The sequence below is a fragment of the Uloborus diversus genome, chromosome 2 (genome assembly GCF_026930045.1).
Source record: "Uloborus diversus isolate 005 chromosome 2, Udiv.v.3.1, whole genome shotgun sequence".
Lineage (NCBI taxonomy): Eukaryota > Metazoa > Arthropoda > Arachnida > Araneae > Uloboridae > Uloborus > Uloborus diversus.
In genome coordinates this window covers 31,900,768-31,924,940 of record NC_072732.1, presented here as the reverse complement: position 1 = coordinate 31,924,940, position 24,173 = coordinate 31,900,768, and the positions used below count along the sequence as shown (strand labels likewise).

The following is a 24,173-nucleotide window of genomic DNA, read 5'->3' as shown; positions in this document are numbered from 1 at the left end:
GTGATAAACTTGTTGTCCTTTCCTGTAAGATTGTATCACTTCCTGTAAGATTTTATCAGAAAACCGCTTGAATGTGTATAAATAACTTCTGAAATGACTTAGCAGCTAATATAATAGAATATTATGTAAAGATTAATTAATTGCTTCTCTCAATCAAACTTACAAAGACTTCCAATTCTACTTTCGTGAAAAGTTGTACAATCAAGACAACTTAACTGTTAATATATAGAGTAGGGCTTGAAATTAACTGTGGTTCGCTAGTCTGAGACCATAAAATACATACTGGACCAGCAGCATTATATGTTGCTGGTTATGTTTTAGTGGTCCGTCGGACCAGTTAAGTTTAATTCCTTCAAATATTTTCAGTATCAATTTTTTTTTTTTTTTTTTTTTTTGATCTATTGAAAGGTTGTGCCTTTATTTGCAATGTTTATGCACCAAAATAGGGGCAATCTTCTCAAAAAGGTCGGTCACCCCGAGTTAGGAGATTCAGTTATCATGCAATGTTTTCTTATTTTGCATCTTTATGCTTTAGGTTCCTCAGGGTTTTTTTTAAAAATATTGATCCAATTTCATTCTTTGCTTGTTTTGTTTACAGAAATACAGCATGTATATTATCCAGGGGTGCCTCAAACTAAAATTTTTGAGGGAGGGGGTACTTTAAACTTGCCAAATGAAACTCTGAATTTTACCAAATTTTAAAGTATGAGTATGCATTCAACATACATCTTATTCAAAGATGTATTAAATTTCATTTTAAAAAAGGTAAAAAGTAGGCCATTTTTTACTGTCACAGCATTGTTGGACAAAATTTGCCAAATAATGGCATTTGGGGGAGTTTTCTCATCTGATATTACTACACATTTTATGTAGTGTAAGAGGCTTCTTTTTCTTTCTCTTTTTAATAGTTATCATCAGATACTGGGAAAAGAGAAGAGATTTTTAGAAAATGCTCTGAACTAATGGTAGGATTGAGGAACTTACCTGTACCAACTGTTGCAGTTGTTAATGGTAAAAACTATTTATGAAATGTACTGTAAAAAAAATTAAACATGTGTGTAATTATTTTACAAATAAATAATTTTAGAACATAAAAGGAAAAAGAAGAAAAAATGAGCATTTTGTCATGAAGAGGAAGAAAAAAAAATTTTTTTTCATGCAAAATTATGTAGTATTTATCTATGAACTAAAGCGCAAAACTGCGGAAATTCATTTCTTGCCAGTGGCCAGTAGTAACAATTTTGTTAGTATCCAATTTTTTGACATCATTACCATTTTTTTACTTGAAGTACTAAACCATTTTTTTTTTAAATTTGTTAAAACTGATAATCTTTACATTGATTCCTGAATATAATTTTTCAATTATTTTTTCTTAAAGATGGCTTCTTGATTTGTGTGGAAAAGATTTTAGCAATAACACATTACTTTTTATACACTTTTAAGGCCACCAAATTTATTTTTAGACTGACGATCAGGTTTTGATTAACAGATGAATTTTTAATCGCCATTTTTTTCATTTAGTCGGCTTATGGCTAGTAACAACCGCAATTTTGCCCTTCACTGAGAAACATTCAGGTATTAATCTTGATGAGTAAACAAGTAACTGTAAGTGAGTAAGAGTTGTTACTAGGCAGTAAACCGTAATCAGCCACATTGTCAATCATTGATAACACAGGTCTGCAAAAAAAATTTTTTCAGCCACATGGAATATTTTCGATAAACTTTATGTTTTTGAGAATGCTGAATCCAAAAATAACCTTCATTCCACCCCCCACCCCCCATCATGTACGGTTTTTGAGGAAATAATAGCAGTGCCGAAAATATTAAAAATATCCTAAGAACGATGGAAAAAACTAAATTTATCACATTAACACTAGAATGCCGGAACATTTTCTTACCCTAGAGCACCGGCTGGTGTCATTTCGACACTGGTCAAAACTATGTGAGATATTCGAACAAAATAATTGCAATTTTCATTTTAATATCTTTTTAATTTATGAATGGTAATAAAGTAATAAAATGACATCAAGTTTATTGATAGATGAATTATTATGTCTCTAGGAAAATAAATAATTGTGCTGAATATTTTTCAGAAAAACTTATCTACATCATGTACATTAAACACAGAGATATTTTATATGTTTGGTTCACTTTCCATATACTACTCTTTTACCTCTTTAACAGGAAAAACATATTTTGGTCAGCACATTTCCAGTACAATTTTTTACCTGAAATTTTTTGCACTTTGTTGGTCTGTTATTTTGAAATTCATGTTCATTCCTTTTCTTTTTTCCTGCAAATTACTGATATTTTCTCTGCGCATTTCGCCCTTTTTTGAGAAACATTTATTAAATTTTCAAACTACAGTTGGCTCTCTGTTTAACGACGTTCTATTTAACGACTTTCTCTATTTAACAACGGCTTTTCACGGTCCCAGATGGTCCACTATAGTGTTAAAAGCATTCTATTTAAGGACGATTTTTTGTGGTCCTTTGAAAGTCGTTAAACAGAGAGCCAACTGTATAATAATATAAAACGCCCAAATAAAAAGCATCATAAATAATCCAATGAGCTGCCAACACGCATGAAAGTGCATCAACTATCTCAGCAAAAAGGAAAATCCAAAAGCCCGGTGCATTTGATAAATCATAACACATGAGCGCTCATATGGCATCGAAAACTATCACGTGATAAGCAGGTGTCAAAAATTAAAATTTGATTACAGGCATGGTTGACCTTCAGTACTCTGATGCTTATATAATAGAACTACTGTTTAAAAAAAATCAGTATATTGGGGATAAAATTATTAAGTGTCAAAATGACACCCCGCTGGCGTTCTAGGCAAATTCACCCATAAAATAAATTTTTAAAAAGCTAATTTCTCATAACTTCGTGCATGAGTTTTCCTTACATATTGAATAAAAGTCACGAAAAATCATATGGATCTCGTGCAAATTTTACATTTTGCATAACTTTTAAAATACAGAGGTGTCGAAATGACACCTCTCGGTGTTCTAGTGTTAAACTAAACTTCCTCAAAATAAACAATTTGTTCATTATATATTTCACATTGTGTGTTCACTCTTCTTGTCTGTGATACCTTTTTTCTTCTTTTTAATACTCCTCCAAACAGCCTTTTGCTTTCCATTTTCGTTTTCCACTTGATCATCCAGCAGTAGTCAGCCAGCATATTTATGTAATCTTCCTTGGTAGTGTTTTTCGATATCACATCCTGGGGAAATCTTTCACCCAGCTCTTTACTATAGGGTTCCAATGTTTCCACAAAATAGGTGAGATTAGAGAGTAAAAAATGGACCTTTTAGCTCATCTTGGAACCCCCATTACTTCTGAAAAGAGTGGAACAGATAAAAGTTTTCGTATTTTGGGACCAGTAAAAACTTCCTCTTTCAACTTGGCTTCAGACAGTTTTGGGAACTTGAAACATTGCCCATCTTTTGGCAGTGATTTTGCAAACTGCTTCAAAACCCCTAATTTAATATGCAGAGGTGGTAATAAAACCGTTCATGTAGTACCAAGGTCGTTGTAATGACGTTATTCTAATCAAGGATTAAGACATCTCTACATGACCAGTCATTTTTTTGTCCAATGGAAATCTCTGGCTCGACTGTCTCACAAGCATAAGAAGTAGGGATGTTTTGTATAACCTATCTACTTCTTCAACCAACAACGTAATTAGTATTTTGAAGTCTCCACAAACCATCCGTTGATGTTTTTGATAGTTGACTTTCTCTAGAGTCATAGCCAAAGCGTTATAGTTTTCTTCCAAATGTACCGAGTATCCCATAGGAAGTGATTCAAATGTATCTCCATTATGCAGCAAGACTGCTTTGAGGCTCCTTTTCGATGAATCAATGAAATGAGTATTTGAATATTTGAGTTTTTAAAAAAAAAAAAATTGACGTGATGGAAATATTTCTCTGTTTTTTGGTTTTAATGAGTAAAAATCTGTATGAAACAGTAAAAAAATCCCATAGTTTTATAGTTGCAGACATAAGCAGCCAATTTTTTACCGATTAATCGCAGGAATGTATTTTTTGATTAAAATTACTTAAACTATGCTTTGAAGAGAAATGTTTTTATAAATAAATTTACAAACAGTAAGTAAACATACATTTTTTTTTCATTGTTTAAAAAAAAAAACTAGTTGATTGTGAGATAGTTATATGCATGTCTGATTTGGTTCCCTTTGCTGCCCTCACACTTTTGAGGGAATATTCCTTTTCAAACAAACAAAAAAAAAGTTACTTTTGTTTGTTCAACCGTTTTCAACTATTTCTGTTTTGCATTATTGTTTAAAATTCAACTTATTACTGTTTTCTTATTTAATAACTAAATACTGCATATTTTACATGTGTTAATCTTTGTTTTCAGTAACGTTTTAGCAAAACACAAACTCAATACTCCTCTGAAATTCTTTAATTTTGGTTAGTATTCATGTCCATTGTTTTTTAATAGGTTTAGCTGCTGCAGCGGGCTGCCAACTAGTAGCATCCTGTGATATTGCTGTTGCTACTTCTACTTCTGAATTTTCTACACCTGGGTGAGATTAAGATATTTCTGAAAATATTAGTACTTTTGTACTAACTCTAATACTGCATGCATTAACTATCCATGATTTAAAGACCAGTTTAACTATGCTACTGGACAAAATTATTGCACGTTTGAAAAGTCTTAACTTCTTTTCAAGTATGCCTTCAAGTTTGCCTTAAATAAAATGAAATAAAGATTCAATTTCAACTTTCACTGAGCAGAAAAAACAATAACGAATTTGCCATTTAAATGTTTTTAATTGGGAATTGAATGAGACATCAAGGGATGAGATGTACATAATGTACTTTGGATCCAAAAGATTAATTTATTAGCACTTGAGAAACAAGTTAGCATGAATATATATATTATATTTTTCAGCTTTGTATTACATACTTTTGTATAAAATTGACAGAAAATGTTGTATGATATCTTTGCAAAGAAATTTGTTTAATTTTTAAATTGAAGCACTAAATTGGCTCTTTAAATGAGGTACATCATAATACTATAATGTACAATGTATCGACCCAGATGTAACAGAAGTTAACCTATGTCCCTATTTTTCATTTATTGCACATTCTCATTGGGTCTACAGAGTTTGTATAGAACATGGAAAGTCATGGGGAAAAAATGAATTTCCGACATGGAAGTTTTATAGAAAATTAATATTTTCATGAAAAGCCATGAAAATTTATTTTAATTCATGAAAAAATTCCTTGGCAGTGAAAGAATAACAGTAGCGGAAAGATCATTTGAAATCTTGGATAATTGTATAGTACAATGAACGAAAGCTGTTAAAACTGAAAAATTGAATGATCATGTAATAAGGTCATAAAATTGTTTTATCAAGTTGAGAAAAAGTTATAGTAATATTTCATCCCAATAGAGTGAACTCTGAGACTAACACATTACTCTCAGAAAAAAATTGATGCATTTGTTCTGAAAATAAATTGATGTAAGCAATGTTAATGAAGAACGAAAAATACAAATTATTGCATATGCATGTTAAATGATGAATAAAAGCTGTTAAAACTGAAAAATTGAAGGATCATGTAACAAAGTCATGAGAATTTTCATCAATTCGTGAAAAAGTCGTAGAAATATCGCATCCCAATAAAGTGTGAACTCTGAGACTAATACATTACTCTTGGGAAAAAAATCAATACATTTGTGCTGGAAATGATAACAATGTTAATGAAGAACAAAACATGCAAATTATTGCAGGCGCATGTTGGGGGCAGGGCCGCACCGTCCTTATGTGCAAGGGGGCACGACGGCGCCACAGCCAAAAAGGCGCCAAGCTCTGCCGATCAAAATGCTCCAAATGAAGGGAAAAAATACTCTAACCAAAAAAGTAATTCTTCATTATATCTAATGGCGGCTGTGTAATTCAGGGGTCTGTCCAGGATTTTTCACAGGGTCCGTTTTTTGTGAAAAATCAAATAATTTTGTAAAAAATGAATTAATTTTGTGAAAAATCAAAAAATTTCGCAAAAAAAAAATTTTTTTTTTTTGTTAAAACGAAATTTTAGAATTTAGAGATGGCACAAACTGCATCAATTAAGCTAAAAGTTGAGTGTTTTCCTCTTCTACGTCGAGAAAATCATTCTGGATTTTTTTCTGATATTTGGCGGGGGGGGGGGGGGGGCATCGCTCTGTCAAGTGTCAATAATTATCTACCATTCTACATTATGTTAAATTATACTAGATATATTTCTGTACAGTACTTAAAATAATTGTAACAAAAATATAAATAAATAAAATAAAATTCAGAATAGGGTTCAGCATTCAACTTTTTGACCCAAGACACTCTTAAAAAGCACAGAATTTTGTTTAAAACTTATAAATTCAGTGATTTAAGACAAAATAAAAAGATTTTTCAATTGTTTACCTCTTAACAAAGCGTAATAATCATCAAAAATTCGAAAATCGGATTCCCATAGCGAATGCAAAGAGATCGCAATTCTCAAAGTGAAGGCATCAAAAGTATAAAAACGGCTTGTAAAAGAAATATTTTTGATAAAATTATTTTAAAATTTCATTTTAGAGTCCTATGATAAACATATCATTAATATCTGTGGACACAGTTGACCCAAAAAATAAAATAAACCATCTATTCAGCATTTTAATTTTTGACTCATAACAGAAAATGGAATTTTGCTTTAAAAACTTAAAATGAGAGTTCTAACAGAAATAAAGAGACATTTCTTCATTAATTTGAATCCTAATAATGCGAAGTTAGATTGAAAAAAGAACAAAATATGAGTCTCATATCGGATGTTAAAAGATTGCATTTTTCAAAATGTAGACATCTAAAGAAAAAAAAACTGTAATTAAAAGAGTTTATTTAAAGTTAATCATCCTTATTAGCATCGAAAAATCAAAACCCATATAATTTTCTCCCAAAATAACAATTAAACATCGCACCGCACCATAAAAACGCAAATATTGACAAGCTGGCAAAATGATGAGAATATTTTCTAATCAAGTCATTATAAAGGTTCAACACCAGACACTAAGTGGTGATAATTTTGAAGTTGGTAACCCTATCTGAAGCGATCATATTTTTTCCTCACCCTTACTATCCCTTTGCAGTTCTAAGTTCATTTCGCAGATATATATTATTATTGTTTATTAAATCATGAGTGGAGAAAAGTGCTTACCAATGCCTTTTCAGAAAAGTTTACAACAACACCGCTGCTAATTAGCTGTGATAAAACAAACAACCATTATATTTATTTGGCAGTAGCAATTACTTATCGCTTGCAGGAGCATCCCAAGAGTGCCGATTTTTTTTTTCAAAATTAGCCGATTTTTTATAAGCTGATCCCTCTAATTTGACTTAAAAAAAAGGTTCCAAAAATTATCGGTTTATACACAGAAATATGCGTTATTTTGCTTTCAGATTTGCTCTTTCAATAAACAATTTGTGACAGATCCGATCTTGTTTATCAGAATTTTGTGAAGGGTCCGTTTTGTTTGATCGGGATTTTGTGAAAGGTCTGTTTTGTTTGATCGGGATTTTGTGAAAGGTCTGTTTTGGTTGATCGGATTTTTGTGAAGGGTCCGTTAACGGACCCAAATATCCTCTGGCCAAACCCCTGTAATTATACTGCTCATTGAAACTATTAATCAGTCTCTCTGAGAATCTAAAGGGTAAAATTATTGACTAGTTGGGCTATTGAAACATGCTATTCAATAGCCCAATCTTTTACACTGAAAACAAGCGACTTTAATTAATGCATACGTTGGAGTTTTCCTGTTTAATGTGGAGCCATGAATGCTATTTCGGAATGTCTATAGTACATAAGGTTGAGCATAAATGGCGTAAGAAATTTGCTATTCCTCATTTTGGTTCTTGTGGTGAATATCTTGTATTATTATAACATGTGCAATTATAATCCCTTTGTGATTTTTAATTCGTGGTAACTCCACTGCTTTGTTTTATACATAACAACATACAGTAAGCACATGCATATTATTATCTGCATATTACTTAAATGCGTGTAATATTTATGTATTGTAGACAAAAATGTAGGTAAACTTTTCAGTTCTGAAAAGTAACGACTTGAAGATAATTATTCGATCCTCCTCACTTTTATTTTTTTAACTGTTTGCATTTTAAATTAAAATAAAAAAGCTTTGGAGAGACTATGAATTTGTTTTTGATGTTAAATTCTTGCCTTTTGTAACGGTTCTGTATTTTAGAATTTTATTTTACCGGGAATGATTTCAATTTCAGATTTTAAGGGGAATATCCTCTACTTCAATTTAGAAATCTGTTCAGCACTCTGTTGTCATGTTTTGACAGGCATGAAAATTTGAATAATTATTAACCAGTTAGAGATTAGACAGTTATTTAGAACAATGTTATAACTTTGATATTTAAAATATTTTTTTTTTCCAAAAAACGCATTCGCATATCAAAGGTGGGGTTCGTCAAACCAGGCCCAGCCCGAAAAAAACCCGCCCGGTTTTTTCAGGCAGGCATGCTTGAAACAACCCACTATTTCGGTAAAGTTAGGCTTTCACAATTTTCAACATTTTGAAATTTTTTTCAGAAACAAATTAAATATTGACCAATACAAGTCCAGAAATCAACATCTTTGCTTTCTGGACAATATACCAAATATTAGAAATTTAAGCTGCATAATAGCCGTTTCCCATTTTTCAAAGGACTTATTAGACTAAAATAAGAAATAATTATTTCAATCAAATTCCAAGTTTTTTTTGGGGGGGGGGATGAATGTTTTAACTGTTGAACTGTTTAAACTGTTGAATGTTTTAACTGTTTTAATGAAACTTGCCACCAGTTTTTTTTTTTTAACAGCAGCTGAATGTAAGGTTTGTAAGAGAAAAAGTAAGATTTCAAAAATCAATTTCTATCGCCCCTCCCTTTTATCCGCCCTTACTCGAAATAACATCAAGATATGAAGTAAAAACGTACACTGTGCTCCACTGATAAAAATTTACAGATTGTTTTTCTTTTGATAAATTTAATGCCAAACTTATTTTTTTCCACATTACATTTGTCTTTTCAAAATCTCACCCCATGTGTTAACTTTGTTTTGCTCCAACGTTACTGCATAAAGGCGCTCAAAAGACATTTGCCCGACGGCGCCAATCAGGCTTGGCGCTGGCCCGGTTGGGGGTTACAAGGAAACCTCTTTTAATGCAGAAGATGCTAGTTTATGGATGAAAGAACATCCGACAAAGGGCTTTGTTTGACTTGGTTCTGAAAAATTGCTGATTGTTTTGGAACGGAGAAAAAACTTCAAGAGAAACAAAATTTTGACTCATAAGGCTTCAAACTATTGTCAGTTGACAGTGTTTTCATCTGAATCCTGAATCATAATTACAATGGACTCATGTTGTTCTTGAATTTCCACTGCTCATACCTTGTCCTTGATAACCTTTGGCGTAAAGCTCTATACTAGGACCTCTGAACAGTACTCACTTGCTACCAGAGTGACAAAAAGTACTAGCCACTTTCGACTTTTTGGTATCCATTAAAAAAAAATATTCAGAGGGAGAAAAAGAAAACCTTAAAGGAGTTTGCTCCAAATTATATTTCCAAGGAGTTGACTGGTGCTCTGAACGACTTAAGATTGGTGTTGTAACATGATACACGATATGATTTTCAACAAATAAAGAGACACATGATCGCTTTTGGTGACAAAGTGATTATTAGCCATTTTCAATGAAATGATCGCTTGTTAGGGACTGGCGACGGCTAATCTAGAGCTTTGCTTTTGGGCATGAACAGTTTGTATCAAATACAGTTTCTTTACAGTTTTATGAACGATATTCATAAAAATGTTTTTAGGAACGTGAATTGTTTTGCTGATGATGTCAAAGTTATGGGGAGTGTAGAAAATGAAGAACAAGCAAATCAGCTGCAAGAGAATCTAGATCATATTACGAAGTGGGCTGATAAATGGGGTATGGCTGTTAATGTTGGAAAATGTCAAGGGTTACATTTAGGGCATGGAAATAAGTGTACAAGTTATTATTTACAAGGTTCAGTCATTAGTCAGGCAGAAAAAGTTACTGATCTGGGCGTCTTAATAAGTCAGGATTAAAAAGTTTAGCTAACAGTGCAGCATAGCTAGTAACAAAGCCAATAAGATGCTTGGGTTTATCAATAGATCTATTTCAAACAAATCTAAAGAAGTTCTTCTGCCCTTATATAGAAGTTTGATAAGACCTCATTTGGAGTATGCTGTTCAGTTTTGGTCTCCTTATCTTAAGAAAGATATTAATGTATTAGAAAGGGTTCAAAGGCGTACTACAAGGCTAATAAATGGACTTTCTCATTTAAAACTGTGATTCCAGGCTTAGAAGGCTAAAAATGTACAGTCTTGAGCAAAGAAGAGACCGAGTTGACATGATTCAGTTGTTTAAATTTATTAAAATGAAAGATGTTACGGGCTGAAGTTTGGCACTGAAAACAGGACAAGGGTTCATTGTTTTAAGCTATTTAAATCTCAGGCTAACATAGATATTAGGAAAAATTATTATTTTTGCAGTGTAGTGGAACCTTGGAACAGCTTACCGGAAGAGGTGGCAATGAGCAAGGGAGTAGTAAATAGTTTTAAGAGAGCCATTGATCTTCACTGGGAATTTAAATTGGCTATTACCAGTCTAGCTGGGCCCAGAGCCTGTTGCTGGTCATCACTTTTGTATTTGTATTTTATTTTTTGATTAATTCATATTACTCATATCTTTTAGATAAATGACAAATTTGTTGAACACTTTTTTAGTTACTTTATTGTTGGCAAATTAATATAAATGATTTATTTTGCAGTGCATCTGTTGGTCTATTTTGCTCAACACCAGGAGTTGCTGTTTCAAGAAATGTCCCACTTAAAACTGCATCATACATGTTATTCACTGGAAAAAATATTAATGCACACAGTGAGTCACTTTCACTTATTGTATTTATTGATATTTCCTAAATTTTACTTATGGTATTTATTGATATTTCCTTTATTTTTATAATACAATGCAAATAAGGTGTATCCCAACATATTAAAACCACTAATTGCACGCAAAAACAGCAGACCCTGCAGATTTTTTACATTTCCTAATTTTTCCTACTTTGTCCCATTCAGCCTTGCTTCAGACTTTTTAATTCATTACTTTTGTTTTGCGACATCAAACATTTTACCTTGGTTTTATCTTGATACTGAGGAATGAGCAAATTATGTAGCGGTGCAACTGTTTCTCTTGAACAAAAAGAGTAATTTTTTCCATTTTGTACACTAGTTTTCGAAACGCCCTAAGTTTAGTTTGAAGCATATTGATGGCATGATCAACATTAACCTTTTATGTATGAAGTAGTACAAACTTTGTACAAGAAACATTTTGTTCTTTCTTAGAAATCACTGTTTGAAATTTTACTGTTGACTTTTTGGAGGCTTGAATGTTTCTAGAGATCTTATTGAGTAAATTCTTGAAAAATTGTTATGTCCAACAGCCAGGAATCAACAAAGATCAACATTTGAACTTATCTTTAAAAAGCAAATTGCAAGCTGTATTAATGTGACTAGGTTCAAGAAATTAATACTCTGTATTGAAAATTTAATGGAGTAAAATCATCTAAAAAGAAAGAAAAAAAAAATACCGAGACAAATACTTTAAATGCATTACACGGGGCAAAAAAAAAAAAAAAAAAAACTTTGGTGCCCAGAGTTTTATAACTGGTATTAGCTATATTTGGGGCTTTTAATCGAAACATGAAATTAGCTATTCTGTATCAGTTCTACTTTTTAGATCTGTATACTGCTGTTATACCAAAAATGTCTAGTTTTAACTCAATTTTGTGCACATCTAAAGCAAGTATAGGCTTCTGAAATATTTGCCCATGTGTCCGTCTTTAGTCCAGTTACTTGAAGGAAAATTCACTTGATAGAAAAACATTTGACAAAGAGATAATTCACCTTTGCTTACTTTGTTTAGGAGTTTTCTTCCAAGCAACGTTACTTTTCGAGTGCCTGGTGGTATTCTTTACGCCAGATGGATCACAAAGGCCATATAGAGTGAAACTTCAATAACTCGACGCGGGGGTAACTCTAATGCCCCGTTAACTCAACATTTGTTTGCTTTATGGTTGACCCAATGCTAATTTCAATGAGCGAAAATCTCTCTACCTTGACACACAATTGCAGAAACTCCTATAAGTCAACATCCAATTGCTATTCTAGTCCAATTTTTTCTACTAACATTCTTTCATATTGACCTCTTAAAATTTTACACTGCAGTTTCTTATCAGTCAATCCTTTTCTGGAAAGCTTATTTAGAGAATTCCATCTTTTATCCAATTGCTGTTAGTGCAATTCTAAAAAGCTAGGAAAGGGTAGGATACACATACCCTCGGAAGTCCTCTAGAGAAAAAAGGCACCATGGCGAGCAGGACATTTTGTGTTTAACAAACCTGACTGACAAGAAGCTTTTTTACTTTTTTTCGAAGATTATGGATTTATTCCTCATGAGGTATTCAAATAATATTAGTGATTTTATTATGTACTTTTCAAAAAAAGAAAACAAAAAGAAAATTTATTTGCTGAATTTAATTTTTATAATCTGAATTGAAGAATAGTAAGTAAGTGATACAGAAACCCTTTAGGAATTAAAATAATGGAATTTCAGTAAGTTGACATCTGCTTAAGTCGACATGATTTCATGTTCCCTTGGGGTGCCGTGTTCTCGAGGTTCCACAGTCCTTTTTCAAAATACATATTTTAGAGATCAGTTTTCCTTAACCAATAAAAATTATCGCCATTTAGCATCTGGCATTAAACCTTTTTAATGACTTGATTAGAAAATATTCTCATCATTTTACCAGCTTGTCAATATTTGCGTTTTTATGGTGCGGTGCGATGTTTAACTGTTATTTTGGGAGAAAATTATATGAATTTGATTTTTCGATGCTAACAAGGATGATTAACTTTAAATCTTTTACTTACCGTTTTTTTTTCTTCAGATGTCTACATTTTGAAAAATGCAATCTTTTAACATCCAATATGAGAATCATATTTTGTTCTGTTTTCATGCTTACTTCGCTTTATTAGGATGCAAATAAGTGAAAAGTCTCTTTATTTTTGTTAGAATGCAATTTCAAGTTTTTAAAGCAAAATTCCATTTTCTTTTATGAGTCAAAAATTAAAATGCTAAATCGATGTTGATGATTTATTTTTTTTATTTTTTTTTTTGCTTCAATTGTCTCCACAGATATTAATAATATGTTTATCATAAGACTTTAAAATGCAATTTTAAAATAATTTTATCAAAAATATTTCTTTTACAAGCCGTTTTTACACTTTTGATGCATTCACTTTGAGAATTGAGATCTCTTTGCATCCGCTATGGGAATCCAATTTTTCCAATTTTTGATGTTTAGTAGGCTTTGTTAAGAGGAAAACAAATCAAGTCTTTTTTTATTTTTCTTAAAATCACGGAATTTATAAGTTTTAAACGAAATTATGTGCTTTTTTAAGAGTGTCTTGGGTCAAAAAGTTAAATGTTGAACCTTTGTCTGAATTTTATTTATTTATTTATTTATTTATTTATTTTTTTGTTACAATTATTTTAAATACTGTACAAAAATATTTCTAGTACAATTCAACATAATGTAGAATGGTAGATAAATATTGATACTTGAGAGAGCGATGCCCCCCCCCTGCCAAATACTACAAAAACACCCCAGAATGATATTCTCAACATAGAAGAGGAAATCACTCAACTTTCAGTTTAAATGATGCAATTTGTGCCATCGCTAAATTCTAAAATTTTGTTCTCCAAAAGAATTTTTTTTTTTTGTTTTTTTTTTTTGCGAAATTATTTGACTTTTCACAAAATTATTTCATTTGTCACAAAAAACGGACCCTGTGAAGAATCCTGGACAGACCCCTGCAAGGGTTGCTACTAATCTGCTGAATTTCATCCCGATATGAATTCCCGAGACTATAAGGTCTCCTTGTAAGTTATATGAACTTTATGAAACAAGAAAATGCTTCTATCCATTTGCAAAACTTAATGGATGTGTCTGTATGGATGTGTCTGTGTTCATGAAAAGGTCTTTCATTAGAATTAAAATAGTTTGTTAAGGTATAAATTTCTATATTTTAGGAGCAGTACAATCCGGACTAATCAGCAAGGTAGTTGATGAATCGGAAATGGAAGCAGCAGTACGTATTATCATTTTTACCCCATTTAAATGATTGATTATAAATAATTTTTTAATGTCAGCATCAGGCCCATTATTTCGAGCTTTCAGGTAGGGGAGAGAAGGAGAAACGGTATCTACTCAATACATTTTAGAGCAGAAAAAACAACAAAATACCTATAAAAATGCCAAATTATTCTATACTTCTAAAATCTAAGGGGGCAATTTACCGCCTGTGACCCACTGTCCAGTTGGGTTTCTACCTTTTGTAGAGATTGTCTTGGTATATCAGAATTTTTACCAGGAAGCATGTTATTTTTGATTGCCCTAGTGTGCTGGAGATGTAATTATCCAATTTCAGTAGCTTAGCACTAAGCTGATGTTTACTCTCACTCTTTGCTTTCGAAGGGTCTCCTGTTTAGAGCAAGGTGTTCGGATTAGTGTTGAAATAAACAACTTGTGAAAAACTCTGGTGATGTTCATTTCGGGCAAGTCAGATCCTGTTTTAGCATAAGTCCACTGTAATTGCATCTCAGTATTTTAGTTGAGAGGAACATTACCTTGGAAGAATATACACAATATAGTTTGGAAAATTAGGCTTTTTATTTATTTATTTTTCAACTATTTTTATATTAGGACGATTCTCGAAAAAATATCCTTTGCGTAAAGCTAAGTTTTGAATTAAATATGGGATTAACTATTGTGCTTTGACAGTATATTAAATCATGTATTACTCCCCAACAGCATTATTTTTTGAAGGCTTTGGTTAGCTGGAAAAAATAAAAAACCTAGCGTTAAGCACAGGACATTTTTTCCAGAATTGCCCATTATTTGAAAATTACTATTAAAAAAAAAAAAAAAAATTCTCCAGCTCCAAGTGTGGAAATTTTGAAGTTACGAGTAAAACATCTTTAAAGTTCATATCCTAGGTAGGCTTTCACTGAAGTTTTTCTCTAAATCAGTCTCTATAGCAGCACCTACCAGGGCTACTATTATCATCTCTGGGACCAGATAATATTTATCCAAAAATTTTAGTTGAATGTGCCAAGGAATTAGCAAATGTAATCGTAAATATTTTCAATGCGTCATATAACTCGGGGACAGTGCCAGAGGACTGGAAGCTGGCTAACATTACACCGCTCTTCAAGAAAGGGTCTAAAGGGAGTGCAGGAAATTATAGACCTGTGAGTCTAACTTCGGTGGTTTGCAAAATTTTTGAAACATTGATAAAAATTAAGATAGTAAATTTTTTAGAGACTAATAATCTATTGACTAGTTTTCAGTACGGTTTCAGGAAAGGTAAATCTTGTGCAACTAATTTATTACATTTCTATGACAAAGTTACCATGGCTTTGGACAATAAGAAGCCTGTAGATGTTGTTTACATTGATTTTCAAAAAGTTTTCGCTAAGGTACCGCATGTTGCTCTACTTAGCAAATTAGCTGATATAGGAATAGGAGGGAAAACTTCCATTTGAGTAAAAAACTGGCTGACCGGAAGGAAACAAAGGGTAGTTGTAAGGGGAAATTATTCTAATTGGAGTGAGGTTTTAAGCGGGGTTCCCCAAGGATCAGTGTTAGGACCTGTTTTGTTCTTTGTTTTTATGAACGATATTCACAAAAATATTTCTGGGAACATGAATTGTTTTGCTGATGATGTCAAAGTTATGGTGACTGTAGAAAATGAAGAACAAGCAGCTGCAAGAGGATCTAGATCATATTACGGAGTGGGCAGATAAATGGGGTATGGCTGTTACTGTTGGGAAATGTCAAGTGCTACATTTAGGGCATGGAAATAAGTGCACAAGTTATTATTTGCAAGGTTCATTCATTAGTCAGGCAGACAAAGTTACTGATCTGAGGCTCTTAATAAGTCAGGATTTAAAGTTTAGCCAACAGTGCAGCAATGCTAGTAACAAAGCCAATAAGATGCTTGGGTTTATCAATAGATCTATTTGAAACAAATCTAAAGAAGTTCTTCTGCCCTTATATAGAAGTTTGGTAAGACCTCATTTGGAGTATGTGTTCAGTTTTGGTCTCCTTATCTTAAGGAAGATATTAATGTATTGGAAAGGGTTCAAAGGCAGGCTACAAGACTAATAAATGGACTTTTTCATTTAGACTATGATTCCAGGCTTAGAAGGCTAAAAATGTACAGTCTTGAGCAAAGAAGAGACCGAGTTGACATGATTCAGTTGTTTAAATTTATTAAAATGAAAGATGTTACGGGGCTGAAGTTTAGCATTGAAAACAGGACAATCAGTCATTGTTTTCAGCTATTTAAATCTCAGGCTAACATGGATATTAAGAAAAATTATTATTTTAGCAGGGTAGTGGAACCTTCGAACAGCTTACCGGAAGAGGTGGTAATGAGCAAGGGAGTAGATAGTTTTAAGAGGGCCATTGATCTTCACTGAGGATTGTAATTGACTAGGACCAGTCTAGCTGGGCCCAGAGCCTGTTGCTGGTCGTCACTTTTGTATTTGTATCTCTTGCCCTAAAACAGAGGAGAGGTTTTTCCTACCATTTGTACTGATTACCTCCAAATTTCTAATTTTGGCACTTACATTCCTTTGCTTCTCACTGCCTCAAATAATATTCATCTAAAAATTCTAGTTGAGTGTGCAAAGGTGTTAGTAAAGGTTTTTCAATTTTTTTTAACTCAGAAATGGTGCTACTAGATTGAAAACTGAATATGACAACACTATTCTAATAGTAGTTTAATTTCAAAAAAAAAAAAAAATGGGTAGCTATAGACTTGTGAGTCTACTTTGATGATTTTTAAAATTGTTTAAATTTTTTTAAAGATTAGGATAATGAATTTTCTCAAGACAGTTTTCAGTATGTATTTGTTGGAATCAGATCCTTATGTCTCTGATTTATTGCATTTCTATTAAAAAAGTAACCGTGATCTTAAATAATAGCAGCATTGAATTTACATGGAACTTTTAATTCCGTTTTAATTAAATTAATAATTACATTTAAACTTTTAAAATACTTTTAGTAGCATACTGCAGAATGCTCTTATTAGAAATTGTTATGAATTTAAATGATTGTTGTGAGACATTGGTTGTTTTTGTGTCAAGTGATATTTTGTCAATTTTCTCTTAGTTTAAAATTAAAAATTAAGAGAGACTTTTTACACGTAAAAGCACATTTTTGTAAATAGTGAATCATTAATTAAAAAAATCATGTAAAATATTGTGTTTTCCTCATATTTGCAAATACCTCATTATTTATATTGCATCAAAAATGTCACTTATTTCCAAAAGAGCAGTATTTGCCGAAAGTTCTCCATGACTACCTTTGAGGAAAGTAACTGCGAAAATGTGAAGCTTTTTTATTTATGTTTATGATGACCATGCTTCATTGGAGCCAACTTGCAGATAGGTTCCAAATCTTCAAAAATGTTAATTTTAATGTCAATGACAGAAAATGTGATGATGCCCCAAAAATGTTTTGAAATGGGAAACTTCAGAAATAGTTTGATATTGATCCATGTGAAATAATGTTATCTACTTGAACTAATACATTTGAAGAAATCTTTTAAAGTAAGACAGCTGGTACGGTGAAATGAACATGAAAATCTGATTTTGTGGCACTGCAATGCTAGGCTACGTGTTAGTCAACCCGTCTGGACATTCCTTGAAAGTGTGAAATGAGACCTCCTTCCCCATGCACCATATTCACCGGACATTATCCCATCAGATTTTCACTTGTTCCAGTCAATGCAGTTGGCACTTTACCCCACATGACAGCATGCAAAAATGAGTCGATGACTGAATTGTCTTAAAAGAAGTAGAATTCTTCACGCAAGGAATCTGTTATTTCCCGAAAGATGGCAAAAATTGTCACTCCGGTTGAAAAATATTTTGAAATCAAATTATTAATATTTTCATTTTCAAACTGTTTTTGATTAGCATAAAAATTGACAACAAAGTGAAATATGCCATCAAAGTAAAAGTTAAATGAAATGAAATCAGGATGAACCGGTTTCTTGCATACTAACTAGAAGTAATGTTGTTCTTGTGGGAAAGTTCTGTGTTACTTTTTGCTTTAAACAAGATATTCAGAAATATTCTTAACTTATCCACAGATTGAAGACATTCTTCAGTCGATATTGAGCAAAAGCAGATCAGTTCTTGCTTTGGGGAAGAAGTATTTTTATGAACAACTGAGTTGTAATTTGGAAGAAGCATATAGGTATGTTTAAGTTTACATTTGAAAATTTTCTTTGTTCCATGAATGTGGTTTATTTATATGTTTTAACCTCTGTGAAAGGTAAAAACAATGTTTAATATGTATGATTTACAATAAAGTTGCAGACAAATGTTTCAAGGTCATAAAGAACTTATTTTTCAGTGTAATGAAGTTAGCTTATGGATGTCTTCTCCTCCTTAAGTGTGTTTGTGTGTGTGTGTGTGTTTTTTTTTTTAACCTTTCATTGCAAATTCTTACACACAATGCACGTTTTGATGTTTTCATTACAAAATTTGTTTTTAATTATAAAATGTAACATCCAAAACAACAAATTCTGCTTATAAATGAGCTTTTCCAAACTGCTCTAGAACAAATAGAACAAATCAGTCAGATTAGCATTTTCAATGTAACATTTGTTTAAAAAATTTTATTTTTTCCTATTTCTAACCAGGATTTTTTGTACAAAATTAAAATCTGATCATTTCAATTCTTTATAAAGTTTTTTCCTTTTAAATGGGTCTCTGTGTACTGTAATTAAAATGTTTTTCTTAAGACTATATATCGTACAAAAAACACAGGGGGAGGGGGAAGAAAGGAAAAATGTTTGAAAAGAAAAGCTCAAAAACTTTTTTAATTTGAGTTTTATTTTAAATATTTATTTTGTGTTCTGATTGATTGGTAATGTATCAATAAAGGATTCTTTAATATACAGTAACTAGAATTTATAACAACACTATATCTACCAAATTTATGGCTATAACCTAATCGCTTCAAGACCCCTTCATGTTTTACTGTGTATTTTTGAACCTTTTATAACAAAATTACGCCTATAACGAAATTATTACTTGGTTCCTTTAACTTTGCTATAAACAGGTGCAACAGAAAAAATAAAAAATTCTCATTTATCTTTTGGTATAATATATTTGTCATAATAATTAAATTACTCTTTATGTAATAAAAAATTGTCATTGATTATCCTTTTTGCCATTTTATATCCAGAAAAGGATCCAAAGTCATGGTAGATAATTTAGCCCATCATGATGCTTCAGAGGGTATTAAAGCATTTTTTGAAAAACGGCCTCCAAAGTGGGTGAAAGTTGAAGAAAGCTAAGTGAAATTCATACCACAATACAAATGTGTGTTTGAAATGTTTGTAATGATTGACATTGCCTCTTTTGTTATTTGTTATAATTCTATAAGTGTTATAATTCTATAAATATTCTACATACATTTTTATGTACTAAATATTTTAATAAATTTTGTACTGTATAATTTTGAAGTGCTCTATTATTGTTTCAGTTGTTCATTAGTGGTTTTACAGAAAAGGTAGCGGATTTAGTTACCTCCTCCCAAGAATTAGAAGCATTTTTTGCGTATAAAATATTTTTCAAAAAGCAAGATTATGTTTTTTGTGTATGGGGTTTTTTTTTCCTTAAACTAGTGGACTACACCCCTTCTCACTGATGCTCACCAACCCCCGAAGATTGCTTCACAATCTTATTCATAAGCAAATATTTAACTAGTTAATTAGAAAGAAACAGATTAAAAATGCATTATAAATTCCCTTTGGAACAAAAAGCACCCTTTTTCTTAGTTTCAAAAAACTTTTTACCAACTTGCAGAGCCGTAAGGTCTAAGGGGCTCCTGAGCAATGCAAAACTGCAGTTTTGTACGTTTGAAAAGTCTCTTTCATATTTGTGGTCTCGAGTAATATATTTTGCTCTTTAGCTCAATGCTTGAATTGAGTTGAGCCTAAGATTTTCCATTTAAATTGAAACCCTTAAAATTTGAATAAGAAGGAAGAAACAAACAGGTTTTATTGAAACCCTTAAAATTCGTGAATAAGAAGGAAGAAACAAACGAATCTAAAAGACGTAACTATGGCAACGCCAAATAATGCATCAATAATTTGAATGGAGATGAGGTTTTTCGAACTTAATTAAAACGGCTTGTAACTTTTTTTCCTTTGAAGATAAAAACTGAGTTTTCGACCATAGGTCGAGTTAGATCTGGAGTAAAAAAAGCCGCTCTTTCCAGTGCTTTCAAAAAGAAAACAGTCGAACAATTCCTTCACTTTTTACCAAAAGATTTAATGAAGAAAGTAGTGCCTAAATTTCAGCTAAGCCTAAAAAAATTCGAGCTAAAGACGCAAATAACTACCGCCGTAATTAAGTTAGAGCATTGAAACAAATTGCGTAGAACGCGGAAAATTCCACTCTTTTCAGTGATATATAATATTAATACGTGTAAGTATTTTTCACCCTTTTAATAGGTAATTTACACGAAATTTGAGCTTAAAAAGTTAATTACATAACAACTAATTCAAAATTTAAAAAACAAAACCCAAGAACAAACCACCGGGGCTGGATGTAATTTTGTACAAAATTTCAAGGCTGTAAGTGCTATGGGGTCTCCTGGACGTAGGCCCACCAGACTTCCATTCAGAATTTTCTTGACCTTACTTTTTTTTAATATAAAGAGATAAAAGTTTCTAAAAATGATAAAAGAAGGTTTAATATATCTGTTACTCTTTTCCTAATTTTTATCATTAATCCGAATTGAATACTTAGAAACAAATTGTATGTTTCTAACATCTATGTCCATCTTTGAAACATTTATGTTTTTGATGTTCATACATTGGTTGAGCATAATTTTTTTGGGTAAATAAAAAACTAAGTCACAGACAGGGAATATTGTATGTGTAGTGGTATATGTGAAGAAAAGATTGTGCAAGTTTAAGGGCTATGATATCTGTCATATGACTTTGATTTGACAGCGATTCAAATACTCATAGTTTGTTTTCACATACAGAGAAATAATATATGCAGGGGCGGATGCTGACTATAATTTTAGGGGGGCTTTCTGAAGAACCTCCTCCATGAATGAACCAATGGTTCTGTTTACAAAAATTTCTGAAAATGCTTAGGTTTCAATAAAAAGCACCGAATTGACCAGGAATATGATACCTAATAGGGCATAAATGATGCTAATCATTTTCATAAGCAATGAAAAGAAGTTGTAGTTCGAATATTTACTGTTTAAAATAATTAATTGAAAAGAATACCGAATTCGTTTACGTTTTATTCATCAAGTATTTGAATATAATAATGGGCGGATAATATTTTCTGTGTTTTAGGTAGGTCATGACCCCCAAGACCCTCCCCTTGTATCCACCCCTGAAAACATGACAAAGTAACAGAATGCTAGAGATTTTTTTTTCCCCTTAAGAAATCAGCAGCTGAAGTATGTGCAGAGCTGCCAACTTTTGAAAATCTATATTCGTAGCAGAGTTTTGTTGGGGAGGGGGGAGGTAAAACTATGCATTCCATAACAAATGTAACAGACGTATAATGAATAAGTTACGTTAGAAAAATCTAGAAAGTACCTCTTCCCCCCCTGTTTTCAAAACCAAGCGACAAATTTAAGGTGGGGGGGGGGGATAATTATCAAGATTTTTAACATGTTGTTTTTAGTATTACTAATAATTAGGTCATTTCTAAGTTTTGCGACAATTTTGAAACGTGTTTTACACGTCAATGTTCATTTTTAGTGTGCGTTCCAAATTTGTTCGTTCGAAATAAATTCTGTTTGTAACAGATGTGAACAAAAAGAAAAGGCCCCCTAGCATCAAAATGGGCCAAGACAAAGCGGAAGGAATGAATCCCTGGAACTGGCTAATTGTTTTTTTGCATGATTTTTGAAAAAAAATTTATATGTGATATTTGTTTGCTTTATTTTTGTTTTTTTTTAGAAAAGAAAACCTGCACATGGAGGAGGGAACAAAAATTCTAAAAATGTTCTGACAAGCAGTGCTCAAAATGTTTGGTGTGTGTGTGTGTGTGTGTGTTTTTGATGGAGTGGTAAATGAAGAAGATTGGCAAAAATTACTAGGATATACTGGATTACAGAATGATCTTACTTTCTGTTAAAATGGGGGGGGGGGGGGGTATTATCGATGGAATGTTGACTTTCAGGATTTTAACGAATATGATAAATTTACATTGGATGATTACAATAAATTTATATTAGGACTAGCTCCAGTTAATTTTGAAAAAATATATAATTTTTAATTAGTTTATCATTTAGTATGATATTTTTTTTTTTTTTTGTTTATTCTTAGCAAAAATTTGTAACATTAGTTGGCACAAAAGCATTATTAACTAAATGATTACTAATGTTGGCAATATCTGTATTGATGGAAATTGTTTTAATGTTATAAAAAAAAGAAGAAAATCGTAATTTTTGGACCTGTTTTCATAGCGTCATAGTTCAAGGCTGTAGTTCGTAGAAACTACGATTTTTTCGTAGCAGTTGGCAGTTCTGAGCATATGTGATGTTACAGGAAGCTTATGTAGGTATGTTCTTCATTATATCACAGCTAGAAGGTGGAAAAGAATTATCGAAAATCAACCAATTATTGACAGTTGATCCTGGTTTATGGCCTCAAAAATCTGGGTAATATGTGTAATAAGCAAAATTTCTTTAATCTTCAAATTTAATGTTGAATGTGATGAAAAAAAAAAAGTTTTGTATCAAACTTACATGTAATTGTTTACTGGATATTAAAAAATTTCACATCTTTTTCAGTTAAAGTATTGGTGCACTGTCTTCTGTTTCAAGCACGTAAGGCATCTGAACATGGTAATACGGATGCAAATCCGCATCCCTGGATGATTGGCATCATGTTTCTACTTTTCTTAAAATTTTATATTCACATAAATGAAAATTTTAAATTATAATTGCAATAACATTACTATCAGTACACCAAGGATTCCTTTTTATTTTGTTTAAGCGGGGAAACCAGTTTAGGAGGCCTAAATTTTAGTGTTTTTCGTGAATTTTTTTAATCTAAATGAACTAATTAGAATTTCATTAAACTTGGGGAATGTTTTATTCATTTTTTGAACTACACCTTGTAATTTTTTTCAAGTTATTTCCACCAGAAATAGTGGAGTTAGAAGCTGCTGGTCCATGGGCAGTCGCCATCAGAGCTTGTTGCTGGTGTGCATTACCGAAACCACAATTTTTATCTATAATCATTACAATTTTTCTGTCTCATAAACAACATATTTCTTAAAAATATGAACCTAATTATGATCAAAAAAGTTTAAAATTGCATATTTTTTAGCTGTTTGATTACTATATCATGTTTTCTCACCATTTTTTTTTTTTTTTTTGCATTTTTTCCTTTTTTTAAAAAAAATATAAATAGTATCATCCAAAAGTTAAGTTCACCTGCCAACTTTTAGGGTTTGGCCTTACAATGTACGATTTGAGTACTAATTGTACAGCTGGAAGGTTCTACACTGATAATATACGGTTTCGCGTAAAATTGCCCCGAAACCTCAAACTGTTAAATCTTCGTTTCACAAAGTGTTGAACTGCCGAAAGTGAGTAGTTGTCATTAAGGCAGGTTCATATTTAATGACTCTTAATCATTTAGAAGCATGATAGAACTTCAACCATCTGAATCAATTAGGAGTGGACCCCATTTGGATAATCAAAATTTCAGATACTTGGATTGTTACGAAAAAGCGGTTTACTTTTTGGTGATCAATTACTGCATGCATTGGGAGAAAAGAACTTTTTTAACGGAGTTTTCAAATAATCAAATGAAAGGCAAGGCACACATAGACAGAATCTTTATTTTGGGAACAGCAGTATGTTTCAGTGTCCATTCTATTATTATTATTATTATTTTTTGTCCGAAAATTTGAAATTGATTTGAGTAATTGGAGTTCTGCTGTATGTTTCTGAT

At 31.8% G+C, this 24,173-nt stretch overlaps 1 protein-coding gene across 3 annotated transcripts in view; it reads left to right on the top strand.

Moving 5' to 3' along the window:
- LOC129216954 (enoyl-CoA hydratase domain-containing protein 3, mitochondrial-like) overlaps positions 1–19,641 on the top strand; it is a 33,998-nt gene extending 14,357 nt beyond the window's left edge. For all 3 annotated transcript variants that reach the window (XM_054851177.1, XM_054851175.1, XM_054851176.1), the window contains exons 4-9: positions 909–1,011; positions 4,477–4,561; positions 10,856–10,965; positions 14,179–14,237; positions 18,312–18,418; positions 19,415–19,641. In XM_054851177.1, coding sequence (XP_054707152.1) covers positions 909–1,011; positions 4,477–4,561; positions 10,856–10,965; positions 14,179–14,237; positions 18,312–18,418; positions 19,415–19,526 — 576 coding nt within the window. In that variant the 3' untranslated portion in view covers positions 19,527–19,641. The remainder of the gene's footprint in view (positions 1–908; positions 1,012–4,476; positions 4,562–10,855; positions 10,966–14,178; positions 14,238–18,311; positions 18,419–19,414) is intronic.
- The last annotated feature ends 4,532 nt before the right edge of the window (positions 19,642–24,173 follow it).